The 27443-nt window shown below is 38.9% G+C and overlaps 1 protein-coding gene across 2 annotated transcripts; it reads left to right on the top strand.

The window, feature by feature from the left end:
- The first annotated feature begins 451 nt into the window (after nucleotides 1-451).
- Nucleotides 452-24591, top strand: ppm1aa (protein phosphatase, Mg2+/Mn2+ dependent, 1Aa). 2 transcript variants are annotated; one of them, XM_084381006.1, is made up of 6 exons: nucleotides 452-859; nucleotides 1841-2693; nucleotides 2800-2917; nucleotides 4287-4398; nucleotides 4555-4612; nucleotides 21638-24591. In XM_084381006.1, exons 2-6 carry the CDS (start codon nucleotides 1857-1859, stop codon nucleotides 21671-21673), a joined length of 1161 nt encoding a protein of 386 aa, XP_084237132.1. In that variant the 5' UTR covers nucleotides 452-859; nucleotides 1841-1856; the 3' UTR covers nucleotides 21674-24591. The 2 variants fall into 2 exon arrangements, with proteins under 2 accessions (XP_084237132.1, XP_084237133.1); XM_084381007.1 differs by lacking the exon at nucleotides 21638-24591 and adding an exon at nucleotides 10912-16113.
- Nucleotides 24592-27443: the final 2852 nt, after the last annotated feature.

Below are 27443 nucleotides of genomic sequence, written 5' to 3'. Positions count from 1 at the left end.
AAATTAGGCCTACATATAGGCCTATATAATCAACCCATAGTAATAATAGTCATTTCACTATGGGCCCTGGCTTTAAAATTATGAGCCACAATCAACACTTTATACAGAAAATCCTTTATTTCACACTTTTTGTTTGCTGTCACACCATCAGAGCAGGTATTTGTCCACCTGAGTGCATTATCCAATTCTTCAAGTTGCATGACAAATATTTTTTAACTCTCAGTGGGATCTTATATTTTATCAGTTCAAAAACATTAAGCAGTCATGTTCAGAGGATGATGTTCTATACATTTTTTTATTTAATTAATGAATCCCTCCCCTCCTTTCTATCCTTTTCCAATTATTGTATATGGGTAAAATGCTTTTGGGGGCCTGTGTGCGTCACGTGACGATCCCGGAAGTTGTAATGACGCAGTGTAGCCACAACGCCAAAATCGCTTCACAGCGCAGCGCTGTTCCTGGGGGCTTGCTCTATGCTCCTCAGAAGCTAACGTTAGCTAGCAAGCTGTCAAGCTGTCCAGTGGAGAGGCTGGGACAGACGTTTCAGCTCCCCCCAGGCTTGGCCACACAAAGCTCCGGCCCACAAATACCCAAGAAAATCTGTGAGAATATATTTTAGATCGCCAGCTGAGAGAATGTGATGCATTACAGGCGCAAAGAGGGACCTCCGCACCTAAACAATTTATATGCACTGAGTCTTGAGTGACGACTGCTCATTGCTAGCTAACTGGCTAGCTAGCCTAGCTAAACCGCTGCAAACCCCCCAAGTTTCGTCGGTGTACCTCTCTGGTGTGAACAGCGACCAGTCATTTTCACTGTCGCGGCTTTCGTTGCTGTCAACCGGTATTTTGGATATTTGGTAAGTCTTATAATGTTAACTCTCAAGCCAGTAAGTGTTGGGGAAGGTTTGGCTGTTAGCTATCCTAGCGGTGTTAGCATTAGCGATAATACCTTTAGCAAGGCCGAGGGCTCTCCTTGCTTCAGCATAACGTTAGCAAACCATGGTAGACGGAGGCCTGTCAAAGTTAGCAGTGAGGGACAAGGGTCAAGGCCCGTAACAAGGCAAGGCTGTTTGTTTATTTGGGTTGTGGTTTGCACTTGCTACAGACCTAACTTTTGCCGTCAATCCAATCGCCAAAGCTATCCTTACTTAGCACGTTCGTGATGTACATTAGCTTACCTTAATGTTAGCATTAATGTTTGATTTGTCAGATCCCCTTAAATTGTTCTGTGGTGGTTATCGAGTAAGTGGTAAGTCGGTAGCTAACATTAGCTCTGCAGGCATGTAACGATAGCTTTAACTACTCTTACCCCGACCTAGCTAGTATGGTTAAGTGTTCTGCTTTGCGAAGGTCAGAGAGATGCTGTCCATTGGTGTATTTATAATACAATTAAGGCAAAATAACTTAATTCTAATCATTACATTGAAGCATAAACTTGATCAGCCAGTGGCTTAAGGGCGTTTCAATCTGATCCACACCAGCAGTGCTCCTAATATGTAGCCAAAATGTGTCCACAGGTCCACTATTTTTAGATTAGAGCAGGGGGCCTGAACTCTGATCCAAGATGCTAATCTTTTGCCTCAAATGGATGGATTACAGGATATCTGTTTTAACAAAATTAATATAGAAAGTCGTTCTGTTTAGGTAGACAGTTTGTATATCTTTTGGGAACATTATTAAATTTTTTTTTTTGCTACATATGATTAATTAATAACTTGAGTAGAAACTGAATGTTGCCAAAAAGTTCTTAGATTATTGGCTTATTATTATTGTTATTAAAACCCTGCATTCCTGCCATATCATGTAAATAGATTTGTTTCTTTTATTTTGTGTTACAGGTCTTAAGAGGACACAATGGGTGCATTTCTGGACAAACCAAAGATGGAAAAATATAATTCCCATGGTGAGGGTAACAACCTAAAGTATGGGCTGAGTAGCATGCAGGGTTGGCGAGTAGAGATGGAAGACGCACACACAGCAGTAATTGGTCTCCCTCATGGTCTCGACCCCTGGTCATTCTTTGCTGTTTATGATGGGCACGCTGGCTCTCAGGTGGCCAAGTACTGCTGTGAGCACCTGCTGGAACACATCACCAGCAACCCAGACTTCCAGAGTGCCCTGCAGGACGACCCCTCTGTAGACAGCGTGAAGACTGGGATCCGCACAGGATTCTTGCAGATCGATGAACACATGCGAACCATCTCCGAGAAGAAGCACGGTGTGGACCGCAGTGGTTCCACTGCTGTGGGGGTGATGATTTCTCCGAGCCAAGTCTACTTTATCAACTGTGGCGACTCACGTGGACTCCTCAGCCGGGGCGGAGCTGTGCACTTCTTCACACAGGATCACAAACCCAGCAACCCTCTTGAGAAGGAAAGGATCCAGAATGCGGGTGGTTCAGTCATGATCCAGCGGGTTAATGGGTCCCTAGCTGTGTCTCGGGCTTTGGGAGACTTCGACTACAAGTGTGTGCACGGGAAAGGCCCGACAGAGCAGCTCGTGTCTCCTGAGCCTGAAGTTTATGCAATAGAGAGATCAGAGACGGAAGATGAGTTCATTATATTAGCATGTGACGGCATATGGGATGTCATGGCCAATGAGGAACTGTGTGACTTTGTCAGGTCAAGGCTAGAGGTGACGGATGATCTTGAAAGAGTCAGCAATGAAATTGTTGACACCTGCTTGTATAAGGTATGGCATGTCCACAATAATGACATTAACATTTTGTTGCATGCTAGTCTGTTTTCGGTGTCCTGGTTGATTTTCACAACCTCTGTTTTTGTTCTTTATTTTTCAGGGAAGCCGGGACAATATGAGTGTTGTGTTAATCTGCTTTCCTGGGGCCCCAAAGGTATCTCCAGAAGCAGTGAAAAGGGAGGCCGAGCTGGATAAATATCTGGAGGGAAGAGTAGAAGGTAGGGGAGAAAAATTATATTTTTTGGGATAGTGAAAAGAAGCCAGGACTACTCCACACTGTTATACACTTGCTCACACTGTTCAATTAGATGTATCAATCAGTAGACTTTTATCAAGTACGCTGAAGCGTCTAAGGTTTAAAAACCACGACCACCAGTTACATTTACTGTCTTTGTGATTTTGAAAGAACGAGACATATCTTCACTTAGGTGACCATTTTGTCCTGGAATTAAACTATACAAATGTTACTCAATGTTGACTTGAGAACTGGGAAAAAGTGTGTGTGTCTACAGAACCTTTTTGTAGTTAATATTTTCCTACTGAAGGTACAGTTGCTGGCCACAGGTCTCAAAAATCATTATCACTCCCTCTCAGTGTTAGACTGGCAAACCTTTATACTTTCTGTTAGGAGGAGAGAACAAGTGAAGTCAATTATTTCCATACTGTATATAGGCCAAAATCGCATATAGAAAATGCACCTCAAAGGGCTTAACAATCAATACAGGACATGAGACTGTGTATCCCTTAAACCCTTGATTCACATATGGACAAAAACATTCCTAATAAAAACCCTTTCAATGGAGGAAAAAAAACCTTCGGAGGAACAGAGGAGGGATTGCTCTTTCAGGGTGGACATACATCCAAGTCTGTAGATTTTTTGTGTATAGAGAAAAATTTAATTAAATTAGTTAATATTAAAGGTAGCAGTATTTTTTATTTGTTTACAATGATTGCTAACTAATTGCCTCTTGTCATTACATTGTTAACTGTCCCCAAAGTCTGTACTGAAAATGGAAAAAGGACGTTAAAGTTTGTTGCTCTCTCTGCCTGGATGTTGAGTGTTGTGTTGAGTGTAGCTATGAGATGCATTTAAAGTGTTTCTAAACTATTTTGAAGAAATAACTTCTGGCTGTAGATTTTTTTGAATGTTGTTTTGATATTTTATGACTCAGCAGTTTGTTATTTGTCTTTGCTTGAATTGTTATGTTTGTTCTGTGTCTGCAGCTGTGTAACTGCTGCAGTCTTTCTTGGCCAAGACCCTCTTGGAAAAAGAGATTTTCAGTCTCAGTGAGACTTTTTTCCTGGTTAAATAAAGGTTGAATAACAAATGATGTTAGTCAAGGAGTGTGTCAATATCAATAATAGTATTGGTATTCACTTAAAACCCAAGCTTAACTTCTGCGCCTCAGTCTTAACATATTACTGATCTGTAAGTAAGGAAGTTTCAACCACAGTATTTCTCTACTGGACATTTGTGATACGTTTCAATTTCACATATCAATCAGATGTTTTAAAAAAACAAACAAAAAAAACTCTTGCACATTTATGTGAAACGATTCAAATGAATCTAATTTTGTTTTCCAACAGAGATCATCAAAAAGCAGGGGGATGAAGGTGTCCCAGATTTGGTCCATGTTATGCGGACGTTAGCATCTGAGGCCATCCCTAACCTCCCACCTGGAGGAGAGCTGGCAAGCAAGTGAGTGGGCTTTGTGGTTAGCATTAATGGCAATCTGATGACAAGTTTGTCTTTCGGACGGTGATTGTCAGTTAAATCACTTGGTATCTTTTGTAAAAAAATAAATAATAATCTCTTTTGAAAGCTAACATCTAACATTATTATACTTCCCTTCAGACGAACTGTTATTGAAGCGATGTACAACAAACTCAACCCCTACCGAAGTGATGACACAGTAAGTATCCCAGCTTGTTTCTTTATTTCTCTGTAAGTGTGCTTGGCTTGGGAGTACGCATGCTTTTTGATGTGTGACCAGCACATTTTAACCAATGTTATGCATTGTGTTATTAGTATTTTTAACAAGATGGAACAAGGAAATATTATTTTCAACTGAATTTTATTTAAAGTTGGGGGGAAAAAAAGGTACGGGTTGAATCTGTGATGACCGAGTGACGTGTCCAGGGTGTCTATTTGCCTTCTGTCCAGTTTATGTACATCTAAAAATATAGACTAGGGATAAAAGCACATTTTTTATTGTAATACTACAATTTTTCAGGATGGCTTACATAAGTAGAAGTTATCTGATTGTTTCCCTTAAATATTCCTTGTAAAACATTAGTCACATAACTTCGTAAAATATAACAAAGCACCACAGTTGCATTGCAGATCATGTGCCAAAAAGGCTGTTTTGTACCACATGAGCTGATTTCACTAATTAGTGCTCTATAAATCAAAGATGAACGAGCTAATCAGTGAAATTGTCTGGTATTTGTGTGCATGGAATAAAAACCTACGTTCTCTGACATACTAGTTTAAAACTAGTTTCATTCCTTTGCATACAGACAGACCTCAAAGCTGTTGCCCTTGTTCAATTGGATATCATGCTTTTACATTTTTTGCAGACAAGCTGGCAGCGTCGGCCAAATTTTAATTGTGCACAAGTCATCTTGTCCTTGACAGTCAAAACTGGTACATTGTTTCAGTATTTCGTCTTTGTACAGAGATGGACTTTTTAAAATTAGTGTCACACGTTGAATAAATCTAGAAATTAGGAAACTGTTGGACCCCTTGACTTCCTCCCTATTATATGGTGCAGCCTGAATATTAAATTAACCACCAGCCTACACAAAGCTCTTCATGGGGAAAGTGAAAGTGAAATTAGGTTCTTACAAATGTCTACAAATGTTTTCTCAAAGTGACTATAGAAATCTAACACAGTACTTGGTTTATGTATTTCCAATGAGTAGTCATTTTAACCACCTCGGCAGCATTTGCACTCTCCAGGTAACATCTTTATCATCTTTGCACATCTGGATATTGTCCAGTAGTTTGCAGATTTGCGACAGCTTGGTGACGCATGAAGGTTAGAGTCTGTGAATAGTTTTATTGAAGTAATTACAATAATTCTTAATGACTTTAAAATTAGAGCTGACGTCTGACATCCGACCACCCAAGGACCTTTTAACAGTCTTCTTCTGAATCCAATGTTAATTATGCTGTATGCATAGTGTAGGGCTGTAACAGTATGCTGTTGCACATAACTGCACAGTTAAAAATATGATATAAAATCATGACGCTAAAAAGCAAATCTACATATCAACTTAGTAATTGTGCCTGAAGTTAGTTTTTAATTCATTCCTTGTTGTAGTGTTGTGCGTTGTACCTAATTGCGAGTAGCAGTACTTTTACATCCCTAGTGCGCTGTGATTATATTTTTACAGCACAAACATCCCCCTAGTATTTGGTCTATATGTCTGTATTTGGCCCCATTAATTGTCAGTATTCCTGTTGCTCAGAGGTACTCAACTTTCGGCCCACAGACTGCATTTGGCCAACCATTTTCTAGGTTGCAATGAAATTCAATTGATTTTTTTATGTTTTTTGTGCAGTAATGTCCCTTGGCTGGTAGATATGCCAGTGTCATATTTTGGAATAAAGTAGACTAGTTATTTACAGAGAGAAGAAGGCTGATCTTTGCAGGATGTACACAATGCAGTAGGATCAGCTGGTGAGCTATGCAGGGGAGGACAACTATTAGCAGAAGAGGAGCAAAAGTTATACATAAATGAGGATAATTCTGATCCCATGAATGTCTTTTACACTAAAAGAGCTTAAATACGCTATTAATTCTACCCCTAGTAGAAGAAAAATTAAAATTTATGTTTATGGATTTAATGTTGTATGAACCCTTTCAAATGCAACCAAAGCATTAAGAAATAAGATGTAGTTGCAGCTCTCGTATTCAGTGGATAAGTCAGTTAATTTGAATATAAGGAATTTCGAAGAAAGACCTTTTAATGTTTATTCATCGTATCTGATAAATATTATTGTTCGTTTGTTAACCGGCTCCTGGCCTCCTGTCATTTTGCAAAAGTGGCCCCTGGGCAAAGCAACTTGAGAAAAACCTAAAAATCCTACACACAAGCACTCGGTGTGATACTGTCAGGACCGGGCTTTATAGCACGTAGCATTATGGCTGAGGAGTTCTGTGCTTTTTTGTGACTCTCTTTGCCTTGACTTACAGTATTGACTTGCTTTCTTTTTGAACCTCAGTTATTCTGTCATGCGGCGCTTTGTTGTTGATCTAGTGGCCCTACCTGTCCGCCTTGCCTGGTTGCTCGGTTCGGATAGACAATCACCTTTATAAAGTATCTGCAGTCTTTACAAACCTTTTAGTAATGGAGCCCATTGTGCTTTGTAACATTTTAACGCTTTAGAGAAAGTCTGATATCCTTTGATCAAGGAATCTGTCCACCACAAACGACCTTCACATCAAAAGAGAATGTTTTACTGAGTATAAAATATATTCACAGTCAGATGTGAACCCGCAGAATGATAAAGTTGTTGATCTGTGACCATATCTCTTCAAAGCCCATTATAAATCCCTGCTGTAGCACCACAACTGAAAAGGTCAGGGGACATGTAAATGGGTCAATAAGGCTATATTAAAACTGATTAAATACAATTGAAGTGGTTTTGTTAAAAAGATACCAGTTAGTAACCAAAGTTTATAGGGTTTGTGTTCCAAAGCACACTATGTAACTAAAATCTCTAAGAAAGGATGTCAGATGTAGTCCTGAACACAATGACTGCATACAGTGCTAGGTTGCAATAGATCAGCCGAGCTGAATACATTTTCTCTTGTCTTGTGTGTAGTTTGTGAGTAACCTTGGACTCTGTGGTAGGTATTTGACTTAAACTATGACGGTAATGGCTCTGCCTGCATCAGAAATGATCACACTTTGCAACAACTTCAATTATTTTCTTAAATTTCCTGCCCAAATTTGAATTCCTTAGATTAAGGGGGCTTTTCAGAAAACGTTGTGGTCCACAAGTGTCAGTAACAAAACATAGGTTACCACTATACAACACGACTGGATCACGTGGGCAATTCTTCTTAAAAGCAGCAATCACAATATTGACATATCAAATATCCTGTTCTCCCTTTACGTCACCTTTGAGGCATCACTCTGCTTTTGAATAAAACTCTTAAAACAGCTTCATCACCAAATACAGTCGGAAGGCATTATTAATGTTAATGACAATATCTGTCCATAAAAAAATCACAGCAGTATAAGAGAAAATCTTTTTTTCATCGCTCTTACACAACTCTCTTTCCCCAGCAGACACTGTGGAAACTACAACAAAATAAAATACATAAAACTTTTGAAAACATGCATCTACCTCTCACTCAAGCTAGTATCCACTGATAGGTAGTCTGAAAGATGTCGGCTCAACAGAAATGCGCTGAAAACAAATAAAAAAGACCCTAAGGGCACATTAACAAAATTATACATAAATTTAAAAAAAATAAAAGACAATCACCCTGTGTGATGTGACCACGTGTAGAATAACGTTAAGTGGAGCCATGACATTTACACGTTGGCGTCACAACATTTCTCACACTGCCCTCAACTAAACTGTGGTCCTGTTACATCTTGCATTAAATTAAATCCTTGCATAAAAAGTCATAAACCATCTCTATTTGTAGACCTTAACTTAAACTGTAGTGGCATTCTGAAGTGGTAAGCCTCCTGAAGCTGGTTTGTCTACTAGCAGCCAAACTGGTTGCAGACAGCTCACTCATTGTAGCCATGTAACAGCATGTGTAAACATTACAGATGGCCCCATCAAGTTTTTTTTTTTTTTTTTAAATTCCACCTTTAATATTGGGTGTGTCTGCCAATACTGACGCTAATCTGAAGATTACATTTGCCAATATATCACAGCTGCCCGGTGCACACACGTTCAAATATCAGGTGTACCCTACTGAATTTGGCACAGTTAATTGTTCCTTGAGCTACTTGCTCTAAAGACTGGTTCAAAACTTTACCTTGGTAGGATTAGATTATGACATATTAATCAAAGTTTAAGTCAGAGAACTCCTGAAAGTGACAGGACCTGGCCAGATAGACTTATCGCTGTGTTGATGTTGCCACTAGAAAAACACTTGTGATTGTACAGTGGCATTACAGTGGAGCAGGTTCATCATTGCAGACATCTGAATCAGACGCACCACCCAAATAATTTTTCATAAAGGAGAGCAGATTTTCACAGTAAAGAAAGGATGGACATTTGATGAGGTTCATTTTAGCCGATACAATCGATTAAATTATGCCAGGGACCTAATTTATTAAAAAATATTTTAGATTTATACCTGAACTTAGTGTTAAGATCATTCCTGAGGATGTGCTTATGGTCGATTCATAAAAGATACCGAGCATAAAAAAAACCACTGAAACGGTTTCTAAGATTCCCATTTGCAGCTTACACACCTGTGATCTATAGATCTCAAATCGACTTAAATTGACGGCACCTGCCTTGTGACTTCCCCTTGTACATGCCCGCCCTAATTATTGTTCAGTCAGAAATAGCAATCGAGCACAAGAGAAAAACAAAGTTTTTGGAAGACAGGACCACAGTGATGTTCGAGGGGATTAAACCAAGCTATATGTATTATGCGTTGGACTAAATAGTGGGTGTACAAACAAAGCCAAACATGCAGCTTGGGAGTGTTTCACTGCTGCAGTAAACAAGGTGCGGCAGAAAGACAGAACGATGGCTGATATTAAAAAGAAATGACCCCATTGTCAGTATATGCTTTAGATCTTGGCATATAGTTATTGAACTAGACCTAAATTAAACTAAATTCATCTATTTTTTACATCTCTTGTTCCAACCAAAAGGATAATGTCAATTTTGTGTCCAAACTTATAGTGGAAACTCAAAAGGTCTGTGCTAAACAAAATTTGATGCATAACTTAGAAACCTAGAATAACCCTGAAAGGGAGGGAGGAAGCTTTAAATAGATAGGAACATTTGTATGAAGTAGTCTGCTTCATCATTTTGTTGGTATCCCATTCTACATGTATTTTACGGCCGAAGTCCAGGTCTATGATTTGCACATTTTTGTTTTGACCTGCCCTGTTTGGTTGTGAATACAGCTGTATGGACATACAGCTGGCATGTGTCTTGGGGTCTGCTTTTTGAATACGTCATATCCAGAGCCAAATCAATCACATATGGATAAAGATTATATGTAAATGTAAATAAATTCAATCAGCGTCTCTTATGAAAGCGTTGACTAGTTCTAGTTAGATGGATTAGTTCGTGTGATCCCGGCCTGAATGTTTTAGATGTTTCCCGGCACCAAAACACCAGATTCAAATGATCAGCTCGTCATCAAGCTCTGCTAAAGTCTGATAATGACTCATTCACTTGAATCAGGTGAGTTGGGGTAGGGAAACTTCTAAAACGTTCCGGGGAACAGGTCCTGAGGACCAGGATTGAAGGACACTGATGTACAGTATGATAGAGCCAGACTGATGCTCTGATTTCGGGGCCGATATAGATAAAAAAAAATGTTTTTAAATGTTGATAGCTGATTTAAACACATTTTTTGCAATGATAATATTATTAATATATACTATTTAAAATATTTTTACTGTATAGGGATGTTGATTCATTATAAATTAATCACTGTTAAGAATGTATTAACCGACAATCAGAGATGGCGAGAGATCCATCAAAAAGTATCTTGTTACAAATTACAAATACTTGCTTTTCAAGTTAATAAGTTACAATTACTTGTAATTTAAAAATGACAAGAAGACATTCTATACAAACTGATATTATTACATTTTAGCCATATAACAGTTTCAATATATAAATAACTTAAGTTAAGTAAATGATGATACATGACAAGGTGGTCTTCTGAAACAGAATTACACTTTAAAGACAATGCGTTTTCTGTGGCGATGGTATATGGTTAACTTGTATGCCTGTCAAGTTAAGTAACGAAGCATTCCAAAGAATACATTAGATTAAATATCATCTGTAAAAGTATTTACAGTAACATTAGAGACTTTGGGGGAAAAATGGTGTTGATAGATGCGTATCTCTATCAACTCCTGGATGATATTGTTATGTCAGTTTTTGTCAATGATGCTTAAACCTGTCCAGCTTTTGATAACGATCTGGTGGATGTAGAGCCAGAGTCTGAAGGGTTTCTCCTTCCTCTTCTCTCTTATCAAGGACTCTGCGTCCACAGACGATATGTGGTAACACAACCTCCTACCACTAACACAGCATAGAGTTTACAAACCACCATCCTCTCAAGACCCACAGCAGCTCAGCTCAGCAGTCTGTCTCTCCGTCACTCTGAGCTTTTGGTTTCTAAGAAGGGAATTTCATGGGAGGAGGAGGAGGAGGAGGAGAAGGAGGAGGAGAAGGAGGAAGAGGAGTTGCATGCACAGACCTGGAATAGTGCAGCACCAGTCCACTCTGGAGTTCAGGATCCCTACCGTCTTGTCTCCCCTTTTTTGTTCACCCACCTTAATACTCTCCTCTAAAGTAATCCATAACAAGTCCACAAGGTCTTTTTCTTTTTGTTAAATAATCAGCTTAAGTAGTAAGATTTTTTTGCTGTAATTAATTTGATTCACATTTCCTTGTGTGTGTTTGTATATTTCTGTTTTTGTGAAGTGCAATTGTCCTGTACAAACAGCCTGTATTTAATGCAGCTTGATTTTAAGTTAAAAAATGAAAGAAATGAAAAAGAGAACCTTTTATGCACTATCTGCCTTTTCCTGCTCTTCTGGAATTGTAACAAATGTCTATTCAGTGAATATTTCTGCTTGTCCTCCAGGCACAATGTCTCTGCGCTTTTACTTTTCTTTATTCTTTTTTTTTTTTTTTCAGTTAGTCTATTCTCCTTTAAGAAACGGGTAAATTGTATAGTTGACAGCACAGTAAGCTCTCTATATCAAACCATTTAAATCCTAATTATTTTTTCCCTGTGCTTTTTTTATTGTATTTTATTTTTGTAAGTGGTTTTCTGTACATGCTCAAATAATAATGGCAAAGGTGTTTCTCAGTCATTTTGGAAGTGTGAAGTGAAAAACATTTTGTTTTCATTTCCTCAAGGCATCTAATGGAAAAAAGACCCCTGTTAACACGTTCGTCTGTGCGAATAGATACTTGCAAGCGTGCGTGGGTGCTTGTGTGTATGTATGTGCGCACGTGTGTCAGTGTAAAGGCAGATCTGTATGTGCAACTCTAATTTAAATTATGCTAAGGTGGCTCAGACAACAGACCAGTCTGGAGTTTAAGGGAATCGCTCTCCCAATGCTTAACCCATTGTTTGCCCCTTTTTTCAGCCAATGTTCCATATCAACCCAGCATAGGCTGTCACTACTTCTTACTCCAAAAAGCTTTGGATAACACAGTTTACATGCTGTTACGCTGTTTGAACAACTTCAAGCTAAATATCAGAACTATACTGTAACCTGAGATGACACAAGTAGTTCAATTTACCCAAGGTGTGCAGTGGTTTGCAGCTAGTCACGTCTCGACTAGTTTACACATCTGTTGTGTCATATTGAGATATCCATTTCTAAACATACATTGTTACCAGTGCCCGCTGTGGGTGCCATATGATTTTTAATCACTCGTCTCAGCTTTATGACAGCCTATGCCAAGTTTTATGTTTTCATGAGATTCAGTTTTTGTATGTGGTACAGATAGATTTTTAGCTTCTACCTTTTTAAATATCTGATAATTTGACTGATGTGAACAGTTTAAGCACTGACTATTTTAGAGAAAACCGCCCATGATAGGAGAAACTGTTGACTCTAAAACATAACAAGGCTATTTTTTGTGATCTTTATTTGGAAATTGACACCAAGAACAAATCCGCTAACCGCAATGAGTTCTCGTGGTTGTATAGCAACTTTTTATTCCCATCGAGTTTGCTCATCTAAAAACTCTCCCCCACGGCACCACAAGCCAGAGCACAATACAGTTTGCTGCTATAGTGTATGATCTTTGGGTTGATTTATTTTTTAATTTAATTTTTCAGTTAATTTCCCCCTCTGAGAAGATTAATAGACTAAATCTGTATTTAACTCACACAGTAGATATATTTCTTGAAGAGAAATGGTTTTATTTCAGATTTATTTTCTGCCATTTTTTTTTTTTTTTTTTTTGTCTAAAATTGCATTGTTTGAAATTATGTATGTATATATTTTTGACTTAAACTTTCAAGGAATAAATCAGTTGCTTGAGTTAGTTTTTTTGCCATGGACAAAATGTGATTCTGGTTTGTCTCTGGATGGTTAGTTGAATTTGTGTGTGTCCCTGTAATCAATTTGATGTCCCTCTGATTAACATTGGACGTTTGAACAGTTTCATTTAAATGATACACAATATTGAAGTACTACATTTGTAATAATCCATTAATCAAAATGACAATCCTAACTATTTCACCACATTTAGGTTAGTGGTAGGTAGCAAATGATTAAATCTTTAACAAAAACACAGACTTTAACTTTGACTGTAATCCTAAATTAGCTGCTTTCTAATGTGCTTTAGCGGCGAAAAGGCCAAAGACCGCTCTTATAATGGCAAAGACTATATCACAAGAAGTAACAATACAGAGAAGAGCCTAGCAGCAACCCTGTAAAAGATGTTTAAAATGTTAAGCAATTAGAAAGTGATTTATCTCGAGATTTCATTAACAGTTAACTTTTAAAGGTACTCTGTGGAGTTTTTGACCACTGGTGGTGCTGTAGAGAAACGTTGAGATGAGCGGGTTCTCACTCTACGAGCACGAGGATGAACATGCAGGACGAAACCAGGGAACGACCTGGAACACAATTCTGTTGGCTGCAGGGGGCAGTAATGTATATATCAACAGTTGGTGTCATGGTAATGTGGCATGAAAGATGTTAATGAACCAATAAAAGATGATAAAACTGCAAGCTCATGCAAAAATTGTAGGTTAATGTGATGTATGGAGAAGCATTGAACATGTTTGTTAGGCCTTAAAGATGCACAAAATACACTTTGGTAAGAAATGTTTGAGCTGTTTAGAGTGGAAACTCCATTGGGTACCTTTAAACAGTCACCACAGAAATAACATTAACAACAACACGTTAAAATACTCGAGACTGTAAACATGTCAAATAGGAGAATTAATTGTTTGCATGATGTGGTTTTACTGAATATTCCTTCCTATAAAAAGTGGAGAAATCATTTCATTCACATCTTTTTGGTTTAAATGTCAGTATTGCATTTCAATACTTACCAATCCTTGTATACCTACTAATGAAAACCCTTCAAGTCAATTTATTCAGTGCGTTGGATAAAAATGTATTAGTGTGTGTGAAGATGCCTTTTTTTTCTTTAGATAGTCAGTTTATATTTGATCTGTAAGCTGTTTTATTTTGTGCTGCATTGCTTGTAATCATTGAGTGCACTAAATGTCTCTCATCAGCACCCAGCCGCTTGCTGCGAACCTTTCAGGTGCTGACTCTAAAAGGAACATTTCGCGCAGTTTTTTTTTAAGGTTAATAAGGAACAAACAATATTTCTTTGCATCTCGAGGCCATCGATAGGCCCACGGCCCTGGACTGTCCTGTGTTGCCCCTGAAATTTAACAATTCAGGATTAAGTTACGCAGATTAATTACCCATTTATATAACCAACTTGCTCCACAGAATGAAAAATAGAGAGGCTAGCTTTTTAATACTCAAAATTGCTGCAGCTGGAATGTTAGCAGATATTAACAGTGGCTTGGCTGTGATTCATCACATCTGGGTGTTTTTTTTAATAAATCATTACAATTTCCATCACATCCCTGTCGCTACCCCAGCCGTCATGAAAACTGAACAAAAAAAAGACCCCAAGCGTCTGCTCCCCTTGTTTTGCTTTTTCATGAACTGAAATACCTCATAACATTTATAGGAAGTGTTTTTGTCTTGTGTTATGTAGATTCAAACTGTTCCGAAAGCAGTTCACGTGTGGAGACTTTAACGAAAGCGGTTTTCTTGTGGCTCGCCCTCACAGAACTTATGATTTTTAACACTGATCTATTTGAATGGGATACGCCTGTGCTCATGTACAGTATTTTAACAAGTTGTGCTGATGTTAGGACAAAAAAAGTAATGATTTAAGTGGCTACCGCAAATGACAACTTATTTGAGTTACTAGGAACACTATTAGCCATGTTGTATAAGCTGCCCCCAACCCACCACCCACCACCCCACCCCCAAAAAAGCGCCCTCGAATGCTCACCTGTGTAATTTAACTTGTCCACTTGTGTGATGCTCACTTAGCTCAAATCTAGAATTGTATCGAGAGTTCAGGGTTTTAGAAATGTGAGATGTGTGACTAAATGACAATAGTCATATGCACTGATCATCTGTTTAATCAGCTTTTTTTCTTTTCAGAAAATTGTTATTGTAGAAAAAAAAAAGATTATAAAGCTATTTACAGAGTTACCTTTGGTTGCCTGGAATGCATCCTGTATATTCTTGTACGGAGGACTACCTGGCAGAAGTTCGAAGAGATTTTAAATGCCTGCGCCCTCTTGTACATATTGATGTACCTCAGTTGTGGCGTTTACTGTGTAACCCTTAGCAGTGGTGGTTTATTTGTCCCCTCACAGGGCGACCTGAGCCTCACTTTGCTGACCTTTTTCAGCTCATAAATAAGCTCACCGATTTGCCTTACCCAATCTCATGTTGCCCCCTAAAGTACTTGTTCAACAAAACACTATGAGGAGGAGTGATGCTGCTGACATTGCTCTCTCACAGATTAAAAACTGTCCCCATATTAGGGTACTTAAGCTATCAACAAAGTGACTTTGTCCTGGTTCTCACAAGGTACAACTTTTCAACCATCGCTGGTTTGTATGCTATTTTTTTTCCATGTTACCTTATTGAATCTCGGTCTTGAAAGCTTATTTAATTTTTCACTGCAGATGATGTCATACTTTTAACAAATGCAAGTGTTTTAACATGGTAACCTCGTAAGCATTCAAAATGTGCATACATACATTCATGTCTGCTATATTTATGGTTACATTCGAGAATAGCTTTAGAGTGCTGTAGATAAGTATTGTCAATGTTGATTCAAATGCTTCTCAGAGGCCTCTGTGAGTGATTTTACAAAGTTCAATAACTGTATATTTTGTATTATGTTCTAGCTCCAAAGGAATGGCAGAAAAAAAAAAAAATGTTTAAAAAAGCTTTGTTCCCTGAACTAAATTGTACTATTTGTGTTGTCGATTGAACAAATTGCATTCCTTGCTTGTGAATTGATGCATTTCTCTCCCTGCCCCTTAAATCTTCTCCCCTTCTTTCCCTCCTTTCTTTCATTTTTTAGCCTTTGAAGTTTGAATAAAATTTCTAGTTTGCAGAATGTATTACTAAATAAATGGGTTGTCATCTTGTACCTCTCATTTCATCACTTTTTTATCTGTTTGGGCCTGTTGCACAAGTGAAACTTTCTACGATTGTAAAGAAAAAAACACTTGACGTTTTTTATAGAGAATGCAACAATAACTTAGGAAAGAACCTTGTGCTACTTAAACTTGCTTTTCAAGTCATAGGGGGGACTTGAATGAACTTGAATCAAGATTATTTGTACAGGGAAGAAAACAAACAAGCATTTATTCATTCCATTGTGCTGATCTTTATTTCACTAAAATTCAACTTGGATCCTTTTTTATTAGTTACTACCTCTATCATTGATAAAACTTGTGGAGTGGAGGGTCTTGCCAGAGTTTGAGAACCACTGCAACACTAAGTGTCAGACAGATGGAGTAAAGTTGTGTGTAGATCAACTGCATGGTGACACTAACTAATTATGCTGTATGCCGTGTAGCACAGGCGTTTTAATCATCACACAATGCCACACAGGTCTTATTTATAATACCTTTTATCTTCTTGTCTGGCAATGAAGAAGCTGCAACACAGAACCCGAGCAAATGGCCGTGACTGTATGGAGTAGTTTGGCGTATTTCGTTTTTTTTCTTGAATTTCTTGAAAAAATGTAGGAGGCAGTCTACTTTAAATGACTTTCAGCAAGTCCTCATGTCAACTCCAGTTTGTGCCACTCATGTACGACTACATTGGAGACACAGAGAGTCCAGTTTTAAAAAAATAAATACCTGGTGAAACTTTAACAACATACAAGTTAATTTAACAATACTCACAGCTGTTCTGAAGGCATCTCTAGGATTATTAAAGACTTATCTAACATTTAGTTGTGCCTGTTTTACCTAATTTATCTTTCAGTTTATTAGATACAGTACATGTAGGCATGGTTACTAATTAAATGCACTGTATATAGGTCTTCTAGCCATGGCTAATTTGCAGTCCTAGTCCCTGGTTTGGCTTTTGAGGAATAAAACACATGATACAACACTCTCAAATAGACATAGACAAGCAGCCGCTGTAGGCATTGATTGTAACAATGACTAAGTCCAACAATTAAGAGTAATGACTGAAAATAAGGAGAAAGTTTAAAAGGTAAAATATGTTTGCTTTATATAACATGTAACTCAGTGTTCACAGATTTGACTTTGTTTAAGCCAAAGTTTTGCCTTAAAATTTAAAGCATCCTAAAATGGTAGCCAGAAATGACATACAGAACGTTCTTGCTCGGTCTGCTCAGTTTCTTTCCAAATATTCTACATTTTCTGACGATGAAATGCCAAAATATTTAAACAAAGACATGTCGTTTTGGCCTACAGGTTCAGGAAATGCAGTGGATCAGTGCCGTGGTATTTTCTAATCCAGGGTGCTCTTTCAAGTGCTCTCAAAAAAGCTTCAGGGCTTTCCAAACATCACCTGGTAATTATCTTTAGTAAAATCAATACTGAACTCTGCGACTCAGAATCTGATGAGAGGCACAAACAAGGGGGCCACCCTCACGTTACACATTCAATCTCAGTGTGTGATTCAATGCTTCAGTTTGTGTTTGATAATCAACAATCCCTTTCAGCGCTGCATGCTCGGAGCCCCATGAGCTCTCTAAAGCACCAAGGTGCTGTCGACTTATCTGGGTATCAGAGTCATGTTTGTCCGCCTGCCTTTTCTGTCAGTGTGTGGTGAGTGCATGTAAGGGGCTTGAGCTCAGAGGATGGGGCAGGGCAGACCACGGCCACTGGGATTAAGAACCGTGGGAGGGATTACTTTAAATGTCAACATAATGTCATGAGCTGTGTTAGAAGGTCAAACGTTCAAACGGTGCTCAGTGGCGAGCAGTTAATAGATCAGGTACAATTTGGATTGTTGTGGCTCCTGTGATGAATTGACTGGTGTGCTAAAACAAGCTCTTTTTTTTGGGAGATGTTTTTGTGTGTTATTCGATGTTAGATTTATCATGCAGTTTGATGTTTTTGTTTCTGCAATAACTGTTGCTTAATTGCATCTAATTGTGTATTTTAAAGATGAACTTTATCTAAATGAGTGGCTTTCTCTTTTTAGATATGGAACAAAATGCCTCCTATGCTGCAATTTCTCTTTTTACTCAACTGATCGATGCAAAAACAGCATCCTAATCAGGCAGGCAGCTAGCCAGAGGGGGGCAGTGTTAATAGCTGAGACAGATTAGAAACACCAGCTGTAGCATTCACACTCAAATAGTCCTCTGAAAGTTAATTGATGGTCATTGTGTATTTTTATTAAGTAGATGTTGATGACAGCTTTTAGTTGCATGAAATAACAGCATTTAACACTTTTGACTTTTAAGGTGTTAAGTCATCCAGAAAATTGTGGCACATTTGTCATCCACATGTAAGCTGTTAATGGTCATCACCACTGTGTTGTGGCTTTTAGCTTCTTTGTGTTAAACGTGTCCCCTTTTTTATTTAAAAAAAAAACAAAAGCTGGCAATTGAGCAAAATCCTAACTCCCATTTCAAACAAGCTTTGTTTTGTAAGCGTGTTCATGCCCCCTTTGAGCTATTTGCATGTTGGAACTGCACAAAATGTGACTCATTAGATCTCGGGCCACCTGTGCACCCCTAATGAATCACACTGCCCTTATATTCCACCACATCAAAAAAAAAAAAAAGAAAGAAAAGAAGAGAAAAGCGGCCACGTCGGCAGAGGCCATCATCAAATGGAGCTGGCTCGTCATCTGCCTGCCATTGTTTAGCGCATGTCATGCTCTGCTTCTCGTGGCGGAAAAACCCATTTGAGCTTGACTAACGCAGCCATGCAGACGCAGCAGTAAAGAGGTGGGGGTGGTGGAGCACACCGCATACACTGTGTGGATGGTCTCTGCACTGAGGTCACTGAGCTCCACATTTGCTAATTTGCTTTGGAGTGCACTTGGAGCCAGATTTTTTTCAGGGTTGCTCTGTAAATAGGAGGTAATTTTTTTTTGTGTGGATTGAGTTAAGCACAGGAGAGCGAAGGAAGGGACGTCTTTTTGAAAGGTGTCTCGTGGCCGAGACGTAGCTCAATTAGGATCAAATCCGACAAAATTTAGTCCATCCTCTATTGCTGCTTCTTCTTCCTCCTCCACCCGCCATGCTTTCCATCTCCATTTCCTCTTTCTGTGAGTGTTCTCGTTGCCCGAGGTCAGTTTGTCACAGAGAACACAAGCTTTTCTCACTTGGTTGCTGCGATTCAATGATTGGTGTGTACAAACAAGCATATCAAGCAGGGATGACATGCACCCCCCTCACACCCTCAAGCCCTCCTCTACAGACATCGAATATGTCCTTCCTGCTCGCTCTCTCTGCTACAGTCTCTCTCTCTCTGTCTCTCACTTACACCGAGTGTCCCCTGCATGAGGTGGGTTACACAAGCTGCTGCCCTGGGAATCCCGGGCCAGCTCATTATCCTGCACCCCTGAGACACAGCTCACTGTAAATTAGGACATCAAACGATGCAGGCTTGTTAGAGAGCCACAGATACACTCATTACCATCAGCACCTTTCCTTGTTAGAGCCTGTATCAGCATTCGCTTCCGCCACCACGTCATGTCCTGACGTTCCTCTGCCCTGACTGGAAGGTTTAGGATTTATGTCAGCTCTAGCCAGCAGGTCAGTGCTGTTGTGGTTGAGATATGCGACTGATTGATCAGTGGTGGCGGGAAGCCGTGGACTTTGTTGACAGCTGCCCACCATCTCCACCACTCTTATCCATATTTCATTGTGTGGAAGAGAGAAAAAATAGCCCCTCGCTTAGAATAACTCGTCTGTCAAGTGGCTAGTTGTGTGTCACAGCTACAGGGGATTGACAGTATAACTGAAACCCTGTTCAATACAACAAGAAGGTCTACAGTAAACCCAGGGAAAGCTACAAATTCCAGGGCTCCCGGGGATGACAGGCCAAGCGATGAAAAACTGAAAAAAAGAAAGTGAGATCTAAGTAACCAAAGTTAGGAAAAAGGAAAAACATGGCCGGGGTTCATGGTGATATATCCACCAAGCACCAACAGTACCTTTAATTTCAGTTCAGCCTAATCGGATATAAAATTCGATAACCCAATCTAAACCACCAATAACTGCTCATAGATACCAGTCACTTAAATATGCCTGATTTTTTTTCATCAAGATTCATGCGTTATTCCCTGAGAAATTCATGAAAATGCCCCCCAAAAATCCTTGATCCGTCCTTTATCTGGATCCAAACCAAACCTGGATCTAGTCTGGGCTGAGACCCATCCTCCATCCAAGTTTCGTGGAAATGTATCCAGTAGTTTTAGTGTAGTCCTGCTGACAAACCAGCCAATCAACCAAAACATATATGCTGTTGCTCTGGCTTTGGCCCGTCAAGGCCTGACCACAGAGTGGAATTGACGCCTGGCCCTGTACAGACCTGGTATAAACATACGACATTTTATCAAAAGGTCAAAGGTCAACTTCAGTGTGACATCATAATGTTCTGCACAAAATGTTTTGGCCATTATTCACCGGCACAGCTCAGGAACAGCAACTTGACTGGTGCACGGAGGCATACAGCCGGTAAAACGTGGTTCTAATTCTAGTTTTAATCTGTCTCTCTCAAGTAACACAACTTTATGGAGGTGCAATATAAGAATTACAGGAGTAGGCCTTTAAATCTGACAGAATCTTGTTAATTGATATTCATCTTAATACATTTAGCTCATAGCTTCCTATGTCATTGTGATTTACACCTGAATCACTGCAAACACAGCAAAGTGATTTAATCTGGCAAAGTCCTAAAATTCATGGCTTAGCTGCAGTAGCAAAGAGGAGCAGTGGTCACAAGTAGATGCTTCTGAAAGACTGTTAATGTTGTATTTATTCAACCGAACCACAAAATACAGCCTCAGAAAATGACCATTGATGTCTGAACAAAACCCTGCAGTGTTCACGGCTGCTCTGTAGACACAGGAGCGAGATGGAATTGTCTGAGCAACATTGGTTAAATACCCAGTCAATGATAAGGTTTTCTTGAGTGTTACTCCTCTATGGCCAGGCATTTCTAAAGGCATACAGTACTTGTTCAGTACCTTTGTCGCTGTCTTCTTTCAATCCATACCAGCAATTTTCTTCATTTCTCTGTTTGTCAAAGACCAACTATTGTCTTTTACTGTGAAAATGTATTGATGCGACTGATAGCAAATTGTTTTTCTTTTGTAACTGCGCAGGCTTTTCTCGTCTCTAGCATGCTCTCTTGTCTCTCATCGGGCTGTGGTGAGATGGAAATGTTCACGACTGTCAAGGTGTATGCCCTCATGCCGTCGTCAGTGGGCCCCTCAACCATTCATGGCTTGTTTTTTTCCCTTCAAGAAAAATGATAAAATCACAAGGTGTTATTGTCTCTTTTTTTTTCATACTGATTCGTCTTTTATAATCTGCTCTGCATGCTTTCTGACATCTGGTAGCATGCAGCCCGTGGGTGATTGAGTCATTCCACTGCGCATGCCGACACTTCACTTCATCTGTGTCTGTAAACTTCACTTCATCTGCATCCTCCTCTTCTCCTCCCCAGGACCCAGACATCCTCTTCTTCCGTGGTTTCAGCTAAAACAAGAACTAATCAGAGGATGTCGAGTGAGCATTTGTTGCCTCGTATTTGTCCATTGCCATAACTATCTACTCTGTCTTCATCATTTCTTGAATCATACACTTACGCATCTGATCTCCCCAACCAGTCATTCTCCATATTTCTTCGACTTTAAGAACTTATTCACATCTGTCTGGGCCATTACATAACATCAGTCCAAACAGTGGCTTGAATACTAATTTAAATACTTGTGTGAGGATGGGAATTTACCCTCTGAGGTAATTTGATTTCATCATGCAAATGTTAAATTATTATTTAGTCGGAAATTGATTGGAGAAGAGCCGACAATTCAATCACAGCAGTGTGATGTTCTTTAAATGTTTATAGAACAGCAACACATCAGAAAGGCTCCTTCAGACCATTTTCTAAGTCATTTGTTTTCAGTCTCCATAAGGGCTGCAAGTAACAATTGTCAACTTCTCAATTAATTGATTTGTTGTTTGGTCTATAAACAATCCAACTGCCAAAGTAAATGTTGGCAGAATATGTTTCCACAAAACCAAAAATATGTTAAAACTATGTGTCTTTATGTTGCAGCTTTGCTTCGTTCGGTTCAGTTTTCATTTTCTCTTGTCACAATGCTGTGCTTATGGTCTGGTGAGGTCCAGGCTCAAAAACCACTTGGTTAGGGTTAGAAAAAACATCATGTTTTGGCTTAAAATACTTGTTTTGGTCGCCACAAACACAGCTGGAGATGTTCTTAGTTCTCTTTCAAAACAACCAGTTTTGTCACCACAACCATGCAGATGGCCCAAAACTCCAACTGCAGTCATTGGCTTTGCAGCCTTGATGTCTGGGACTCCACCAGCGTCACCTCCACCCCCTGAGCTGAGCCAGTTAATAAACATATAATGTGAATGTGATATGACACGTTTTGTAGAGATGTCAGTCTGGTTCATAGCCTATTACACAAACATGCAAATTTGATTTGGTTTGCAGAAACGTCAACTGCTATCATTTTATCCTGGAGACTGGGCTGTTAAAAAAGTGTTTCCAAAAGCCTTGAGCGTCTTGTTTTTGTCCACAACCCAGAGATATTCAGTTTACTGTCAGAGAGGAGTAAATAAACCAGAAAATATTCACATTTAGCGAGATGGAATCATGCTAAATATTTTTTCCTTAAAACTTGAACCTGATTAAATTAATTGTCATATGACAATTATTTTACAGTTAGACACCTAATCAATAACTCGTTGCAGCTCCAGTCTCTATTTCAAGTTCTGTGGTTCCAGCATGAACTTACTGGCTGATTGGATGAATACATTAAAGATGAGTTTAGGTAAGATGTCATTTTTGGCTGTCATACGTCTCCTGAGAAGTTAAAAAGTTAAAGACTGTGAAATTAGATGGGGTAAAAAAAAAAGTTGAGAGGCCTACGGCTCGAATGAAGCAGTTGAGCAGGTCGAACCTGTGAAACTCATCGCAACTAAAAGGAAATTGGAAGACAGCGTCATTATAATGGGCTGCTAGAATTAGGGAGACGACACCTGCCGTGGAAGATTGCCCTACATGAGAAGACTCTGAACACTGCATCTGGTTTATTCCATATTCTGACGGGCTTGTCTTATTTAACATTTAAAATTTTAGCAACTCATTTCTGTGACAATTCTTACCATTGTTCAAACTTGAAATAAACCACAAAAGATTGAATAGGTTTAAAATACTCAAATAACTACAGTACAAATAGAAAACCTCACTTTCTCAATGTGTCTCAACAGCTGGGCACCACTCGCAGTTACGTAACAGAAGACTCGTCTGTTTTTAGCTAAATGCTTTGTTTTTACTTTGCGCTTCATGACAAGTTGTCTTTGTTTCTGATCAGATCAGATCTTCCTCTGACAAATATTTAGTCACTTTGGTCTGTGTAAATTTCTATCCCTACACCAGAGTCAGTAAACTCCATTTCAAAGGAACCAAGTTTGGTGTGACTTTTCATAGAAAAAGCATCTTTCCTCTGTAACAGTGTATTTGGTCTCAGTGTGTATGAATTTTTGACATCAGGATGAGGCCATTTTAACATTATGCAATCATGTTATGTGTTAACAGGCATTATGCTGCCAGTATGTGGAGCCAAGTGGGTTGGCTCCTCAGTTTTTCCTGGTCCATCCCAAGGAACGTAAAAAAGAAGGAAGGGTCAATACGTCACTGAATCTTACTTGGTGCCAGCTGCATGGAGAAACACACTAAAACCCAACATATCTATGTCGTGTGACTTCTGACTAAGAAATGTCTCCAGAAAATGAAAGAACACACTTCAGAGAGTAGGTTAACCATTGATTTTTATAGGCATGTTGTCCATGCCTCGATTTTGGCATCAAGGCCCCTGTTCGCAGTGTAATTGCAGTCTCATCAGCGATATTTGGTTAGACCGGCCCTGTTTGGTCACAATATTATCACCCCTGTCAATGATTTGAAAAAGAAAATCAGTGGTTAACCTACTCTCTGACGTGTGTTCTTTCATTTTCTTCTTCATCAGAAGTCATACGACGTAGATACGTTGGGTTTTAGTGTGTTCTTTGTGTGTTTTAGAGATGTAATGACCCTTTCTTCTTTTTTAGGTTCCTCGGTCCATCCCACGACTCTTCACTGAATAGTCCGTGGTAAATTAACAATGGTGCTGAGCTAAGTTGCTGATTCTTAGGCTGAATTTCCCAGGTTAACAGGTGCCAAGTGTTTTTATTTTAACGACCACAGAATATTGAACCAACACAGCCTGTGGATCAGCACTTACGAGTCCAAAAGTCAACACTGTACTGAACTGTACTGTACTGTACTGTATATTTCCAGGCCATGTTTGCGCTCTGAGGGGTTGGTAGAAACATCTCCAACATTGTTCTGTCTGAAATGTGTGCTCACCAATAAAACCTTGAACACAGTCACTCTATTGTACGTTGTGTCATGTGAAAGCATTTACAACTGTGTGTGTGTTAGGTCAAGAGCGAATTCAGGTGAGGTGACCTCTCATCATCTAAGAGCTTTAAGTGCCTTCAGTGTCCTTGTCTCTGTCATTACCCACTACTATATCTCTCTTCCTACTTTAAACAAATACACGTATTCTCATATAACACACTTCCAGTTGCATACACTAAATTAAGCAGGACGCAAGAGTGAATAAAGGTCAGGAACTGAGCAGCAGTTTTCTGAATTAATTTACATGCAAGTGAAGGTGACATTAAGTGTCAGCCTTAAAGAAATGATGCTGCATATCAGTGAGATAAATTGGTTTCTAATTCAAGAACATTACACATTGTACCAACATATATGCTCTCAGCTGAGATATATATCAGACAAGGACACCTTTTTTCTGTCTTTTCTTGTTATAGCAATACAGCAAGCCACATTTGTCATATATCCTAATTTTTCTTAACATAAAAGGGACAGCCTTTTTCTTTATTCAATCCCTTTATAGAAGGAAATGAAAAGTTCTCTTCATTTGTTGAGCTCAATATAAGTATATGTTTTCATCTATTTAGTTCTCAAAGGATGGCATGTATATGAAAGTGAAGGTCAGAGCGTGGTTGCCACTGAACTTTCTCAGCCTTGTAACAAAACTTATATGGAATTGGCAGCAGCATCATGAAGAGGAAGGTTGAGGAAGTCATTTTCATTTAGTAGGCAATGTACCTTCATCCTTACATGCCATACCCTCATTATACAAAACATTTGACATTGCAGAGGTTTAGGCCAATAAGAAGCTCAATGTATCAGATAAATTAGGTTTCTTATATTTCCATGAAATGTGACTTATTTGAGCACAGCTCCCATCTTTGACAAGACATTCATCCAATTTAATATTTAAACACACTGTTGAGGGAAAATATGTTTATATCTTTTCAATTTTTGGGATGTGTTCTGCTGCAAAATTCTCTACTTCATTAATAATTTAAATCTTAAATCAATGGGCCACTGCTGCAACATCGGCTGGTAATGTACGCAGATATAATGTAAAAACAAGTTCATTGTCCATTCGAAGTTTCTTTGGTTTTCATGGAACAAAGGAATCCTGCACCTGGCCCACCCAGGTGCATCATGGACCTGTACCTGCCCTTCTACCTATGTAACCCAAGGTGCCCACAGTGTTACCCAAATTCCCATATAAACACAAAAACAAAACAAAATACTAACTAGAGAAAACCAAATATGCTGAAAAAGGAAATAATTGATTCAAACAAATAACTGGCAAAAGAAAATACTGTTCAACTCTAATCTAAATAAACATTAGGATTATAAAAAAAATAGCACTTGTTATTAGCAAAACGATAATTAAAGACAACAAACAAATAGCTCTAACAACATAAGAGGAAGAAACCAGCTGAATCCAACACATGTCAGGCAGATGAGCTGTTTTGCAAAAAGGGAATAATTATTATTACAGTTTTGAAATCTGGTCTCAAGGCAGTGAAAGTTTAAAAAGAATGTTTAATTTGTCAGCATTTGATAAATTTCATATTTAATGCAGTTTTCTCAATTTAACGGACACAAATCAGACAAAAAGTTTAGAGGAAAAGTTGCAACATTTCAATGTGCTTTTCAATTTGAAAGAGAAATACCACAAAACTTTGATTGTGATTTTGACACAAGATTCTACCAGAATTTACAATAAATTACAAATGGCCGTGGAAATAAATATAAAATATAGGGTTTGAATGTGGTTTTGAACCTGTTAAAGGAAGCATGACTTCCTGTTTTGGTCCTCTGTATGATAAAACTCCATGGGTTCATGTGGGGCGGCCTGTGTTGGCAAGAATTTGGCACCATTCAGCCTCTCGCCACCCAGCACAAACAGCCCCTTTCTCCCTCCGCAGCAGTAGTAGTCATTGAGGCATCTTCTGACTTAACAGGGAATTATTTTCTGTTTGTCAATGACTATCACTCTAATTTGGCCACAGGCTTCTTGGCTGAAAGGGTTTTCCTCATTCACCACTATCCATGCGAGGAAACGACTATTTTGGGACCATGCCTCACTTGTATAAAGACACACGTGTTATTGCCCCTGTCTGAGCCTTATACACAAACACAATTCATCAACAGGTGTGAGAGGAAATATTTTTTTCTCTCTCTGCAGAAGGATGTTACATTTGGAGTGTGTGGGGTAAGTGTGAGAGAACAAAAGTCGCTGGCAAGGGGTATTCAGCCCTGCAGGAGGATTTGGTCGCTCAGCAAGAGGAGAGAAGAGAGGGAAGCCTTGATACAGCTGTCTGTGCAGAAGCATTTCTACAGCTGAATTATGCACATGTTTGCTCCTCTATAAATATTGAGATTTGAGAATCAGCAAAGCGTACGAATGAGAGTCGGTTTCAATTAACCTTCGTACAAGTCACCTTCTCAGCTTGTTTTCATGCAGAAAAATATAGATGCAGAACAATGTTTGACTTTTGTTTTTTTTTCAACAGCACTTAGCCCATTGTAGGCTGCTTCTTAAGGGATACAAAACTCGTCTTTTACAATGCATGGTGGCCACGAAAGCAGAAAGTGTTAAAAGTACTGCATATACTGAACATGAAAAACATTCATGTGAAATCTTAAATGTGCTTTGAGGAGAGATTAAAGTTGCTGCTTTGGCTTGCTACGGTGTGACTTGAATTGGAGAGGAAGATAATGTGAAAGGCAGATGAATCTGTATTAGTGGTATGCTGACTTGTAATGGTTTTTCTTTAATCTCTTTGATACCTTTCATTTGAGATTTGGGATGCTTGGCCTTGCCATCAGCAATATTTTATATATTTCTTCC

The sequence above is a fragment of the Pagrus pagrus genome, assembly GCF_965226575.1.
Source record: "Pagrus pagrus genome assembly, chromosome: 18".
Classification (NCBI taxonomy): Eukaryota; Metazoa; Chordata; class Actinopteri; order Spariformes; family Sparidae; genus Pagrus; species Pagrus pagrus.
This window is presented reverse-complemented; position numbering and strand designations above follow the sequence as displayed.

Coding starts and splice junctions, on each gene's coding strand:
- ppm1aa (XM_084381006.1), top strand. CDS start 1,857: ATGGGTGCATTTCTGGACAAACCAAAGATGGAAAAATATAATTCCCAT. Junction 4,399..4,554: donor GGAGGAGAGCTGGCAAGCAA/GTGAGTGGGCTT, acceptor ACTTCCCTTCAG/ACGAACTGTTATTGAAGCGA. Junction 4,613..21,637: donor CCTACCGAAGTGATGACACA/GTAAGTATCCCA, acceptor TCTCCTCCCCAG/GACCCAGACATCCTCTTCTT.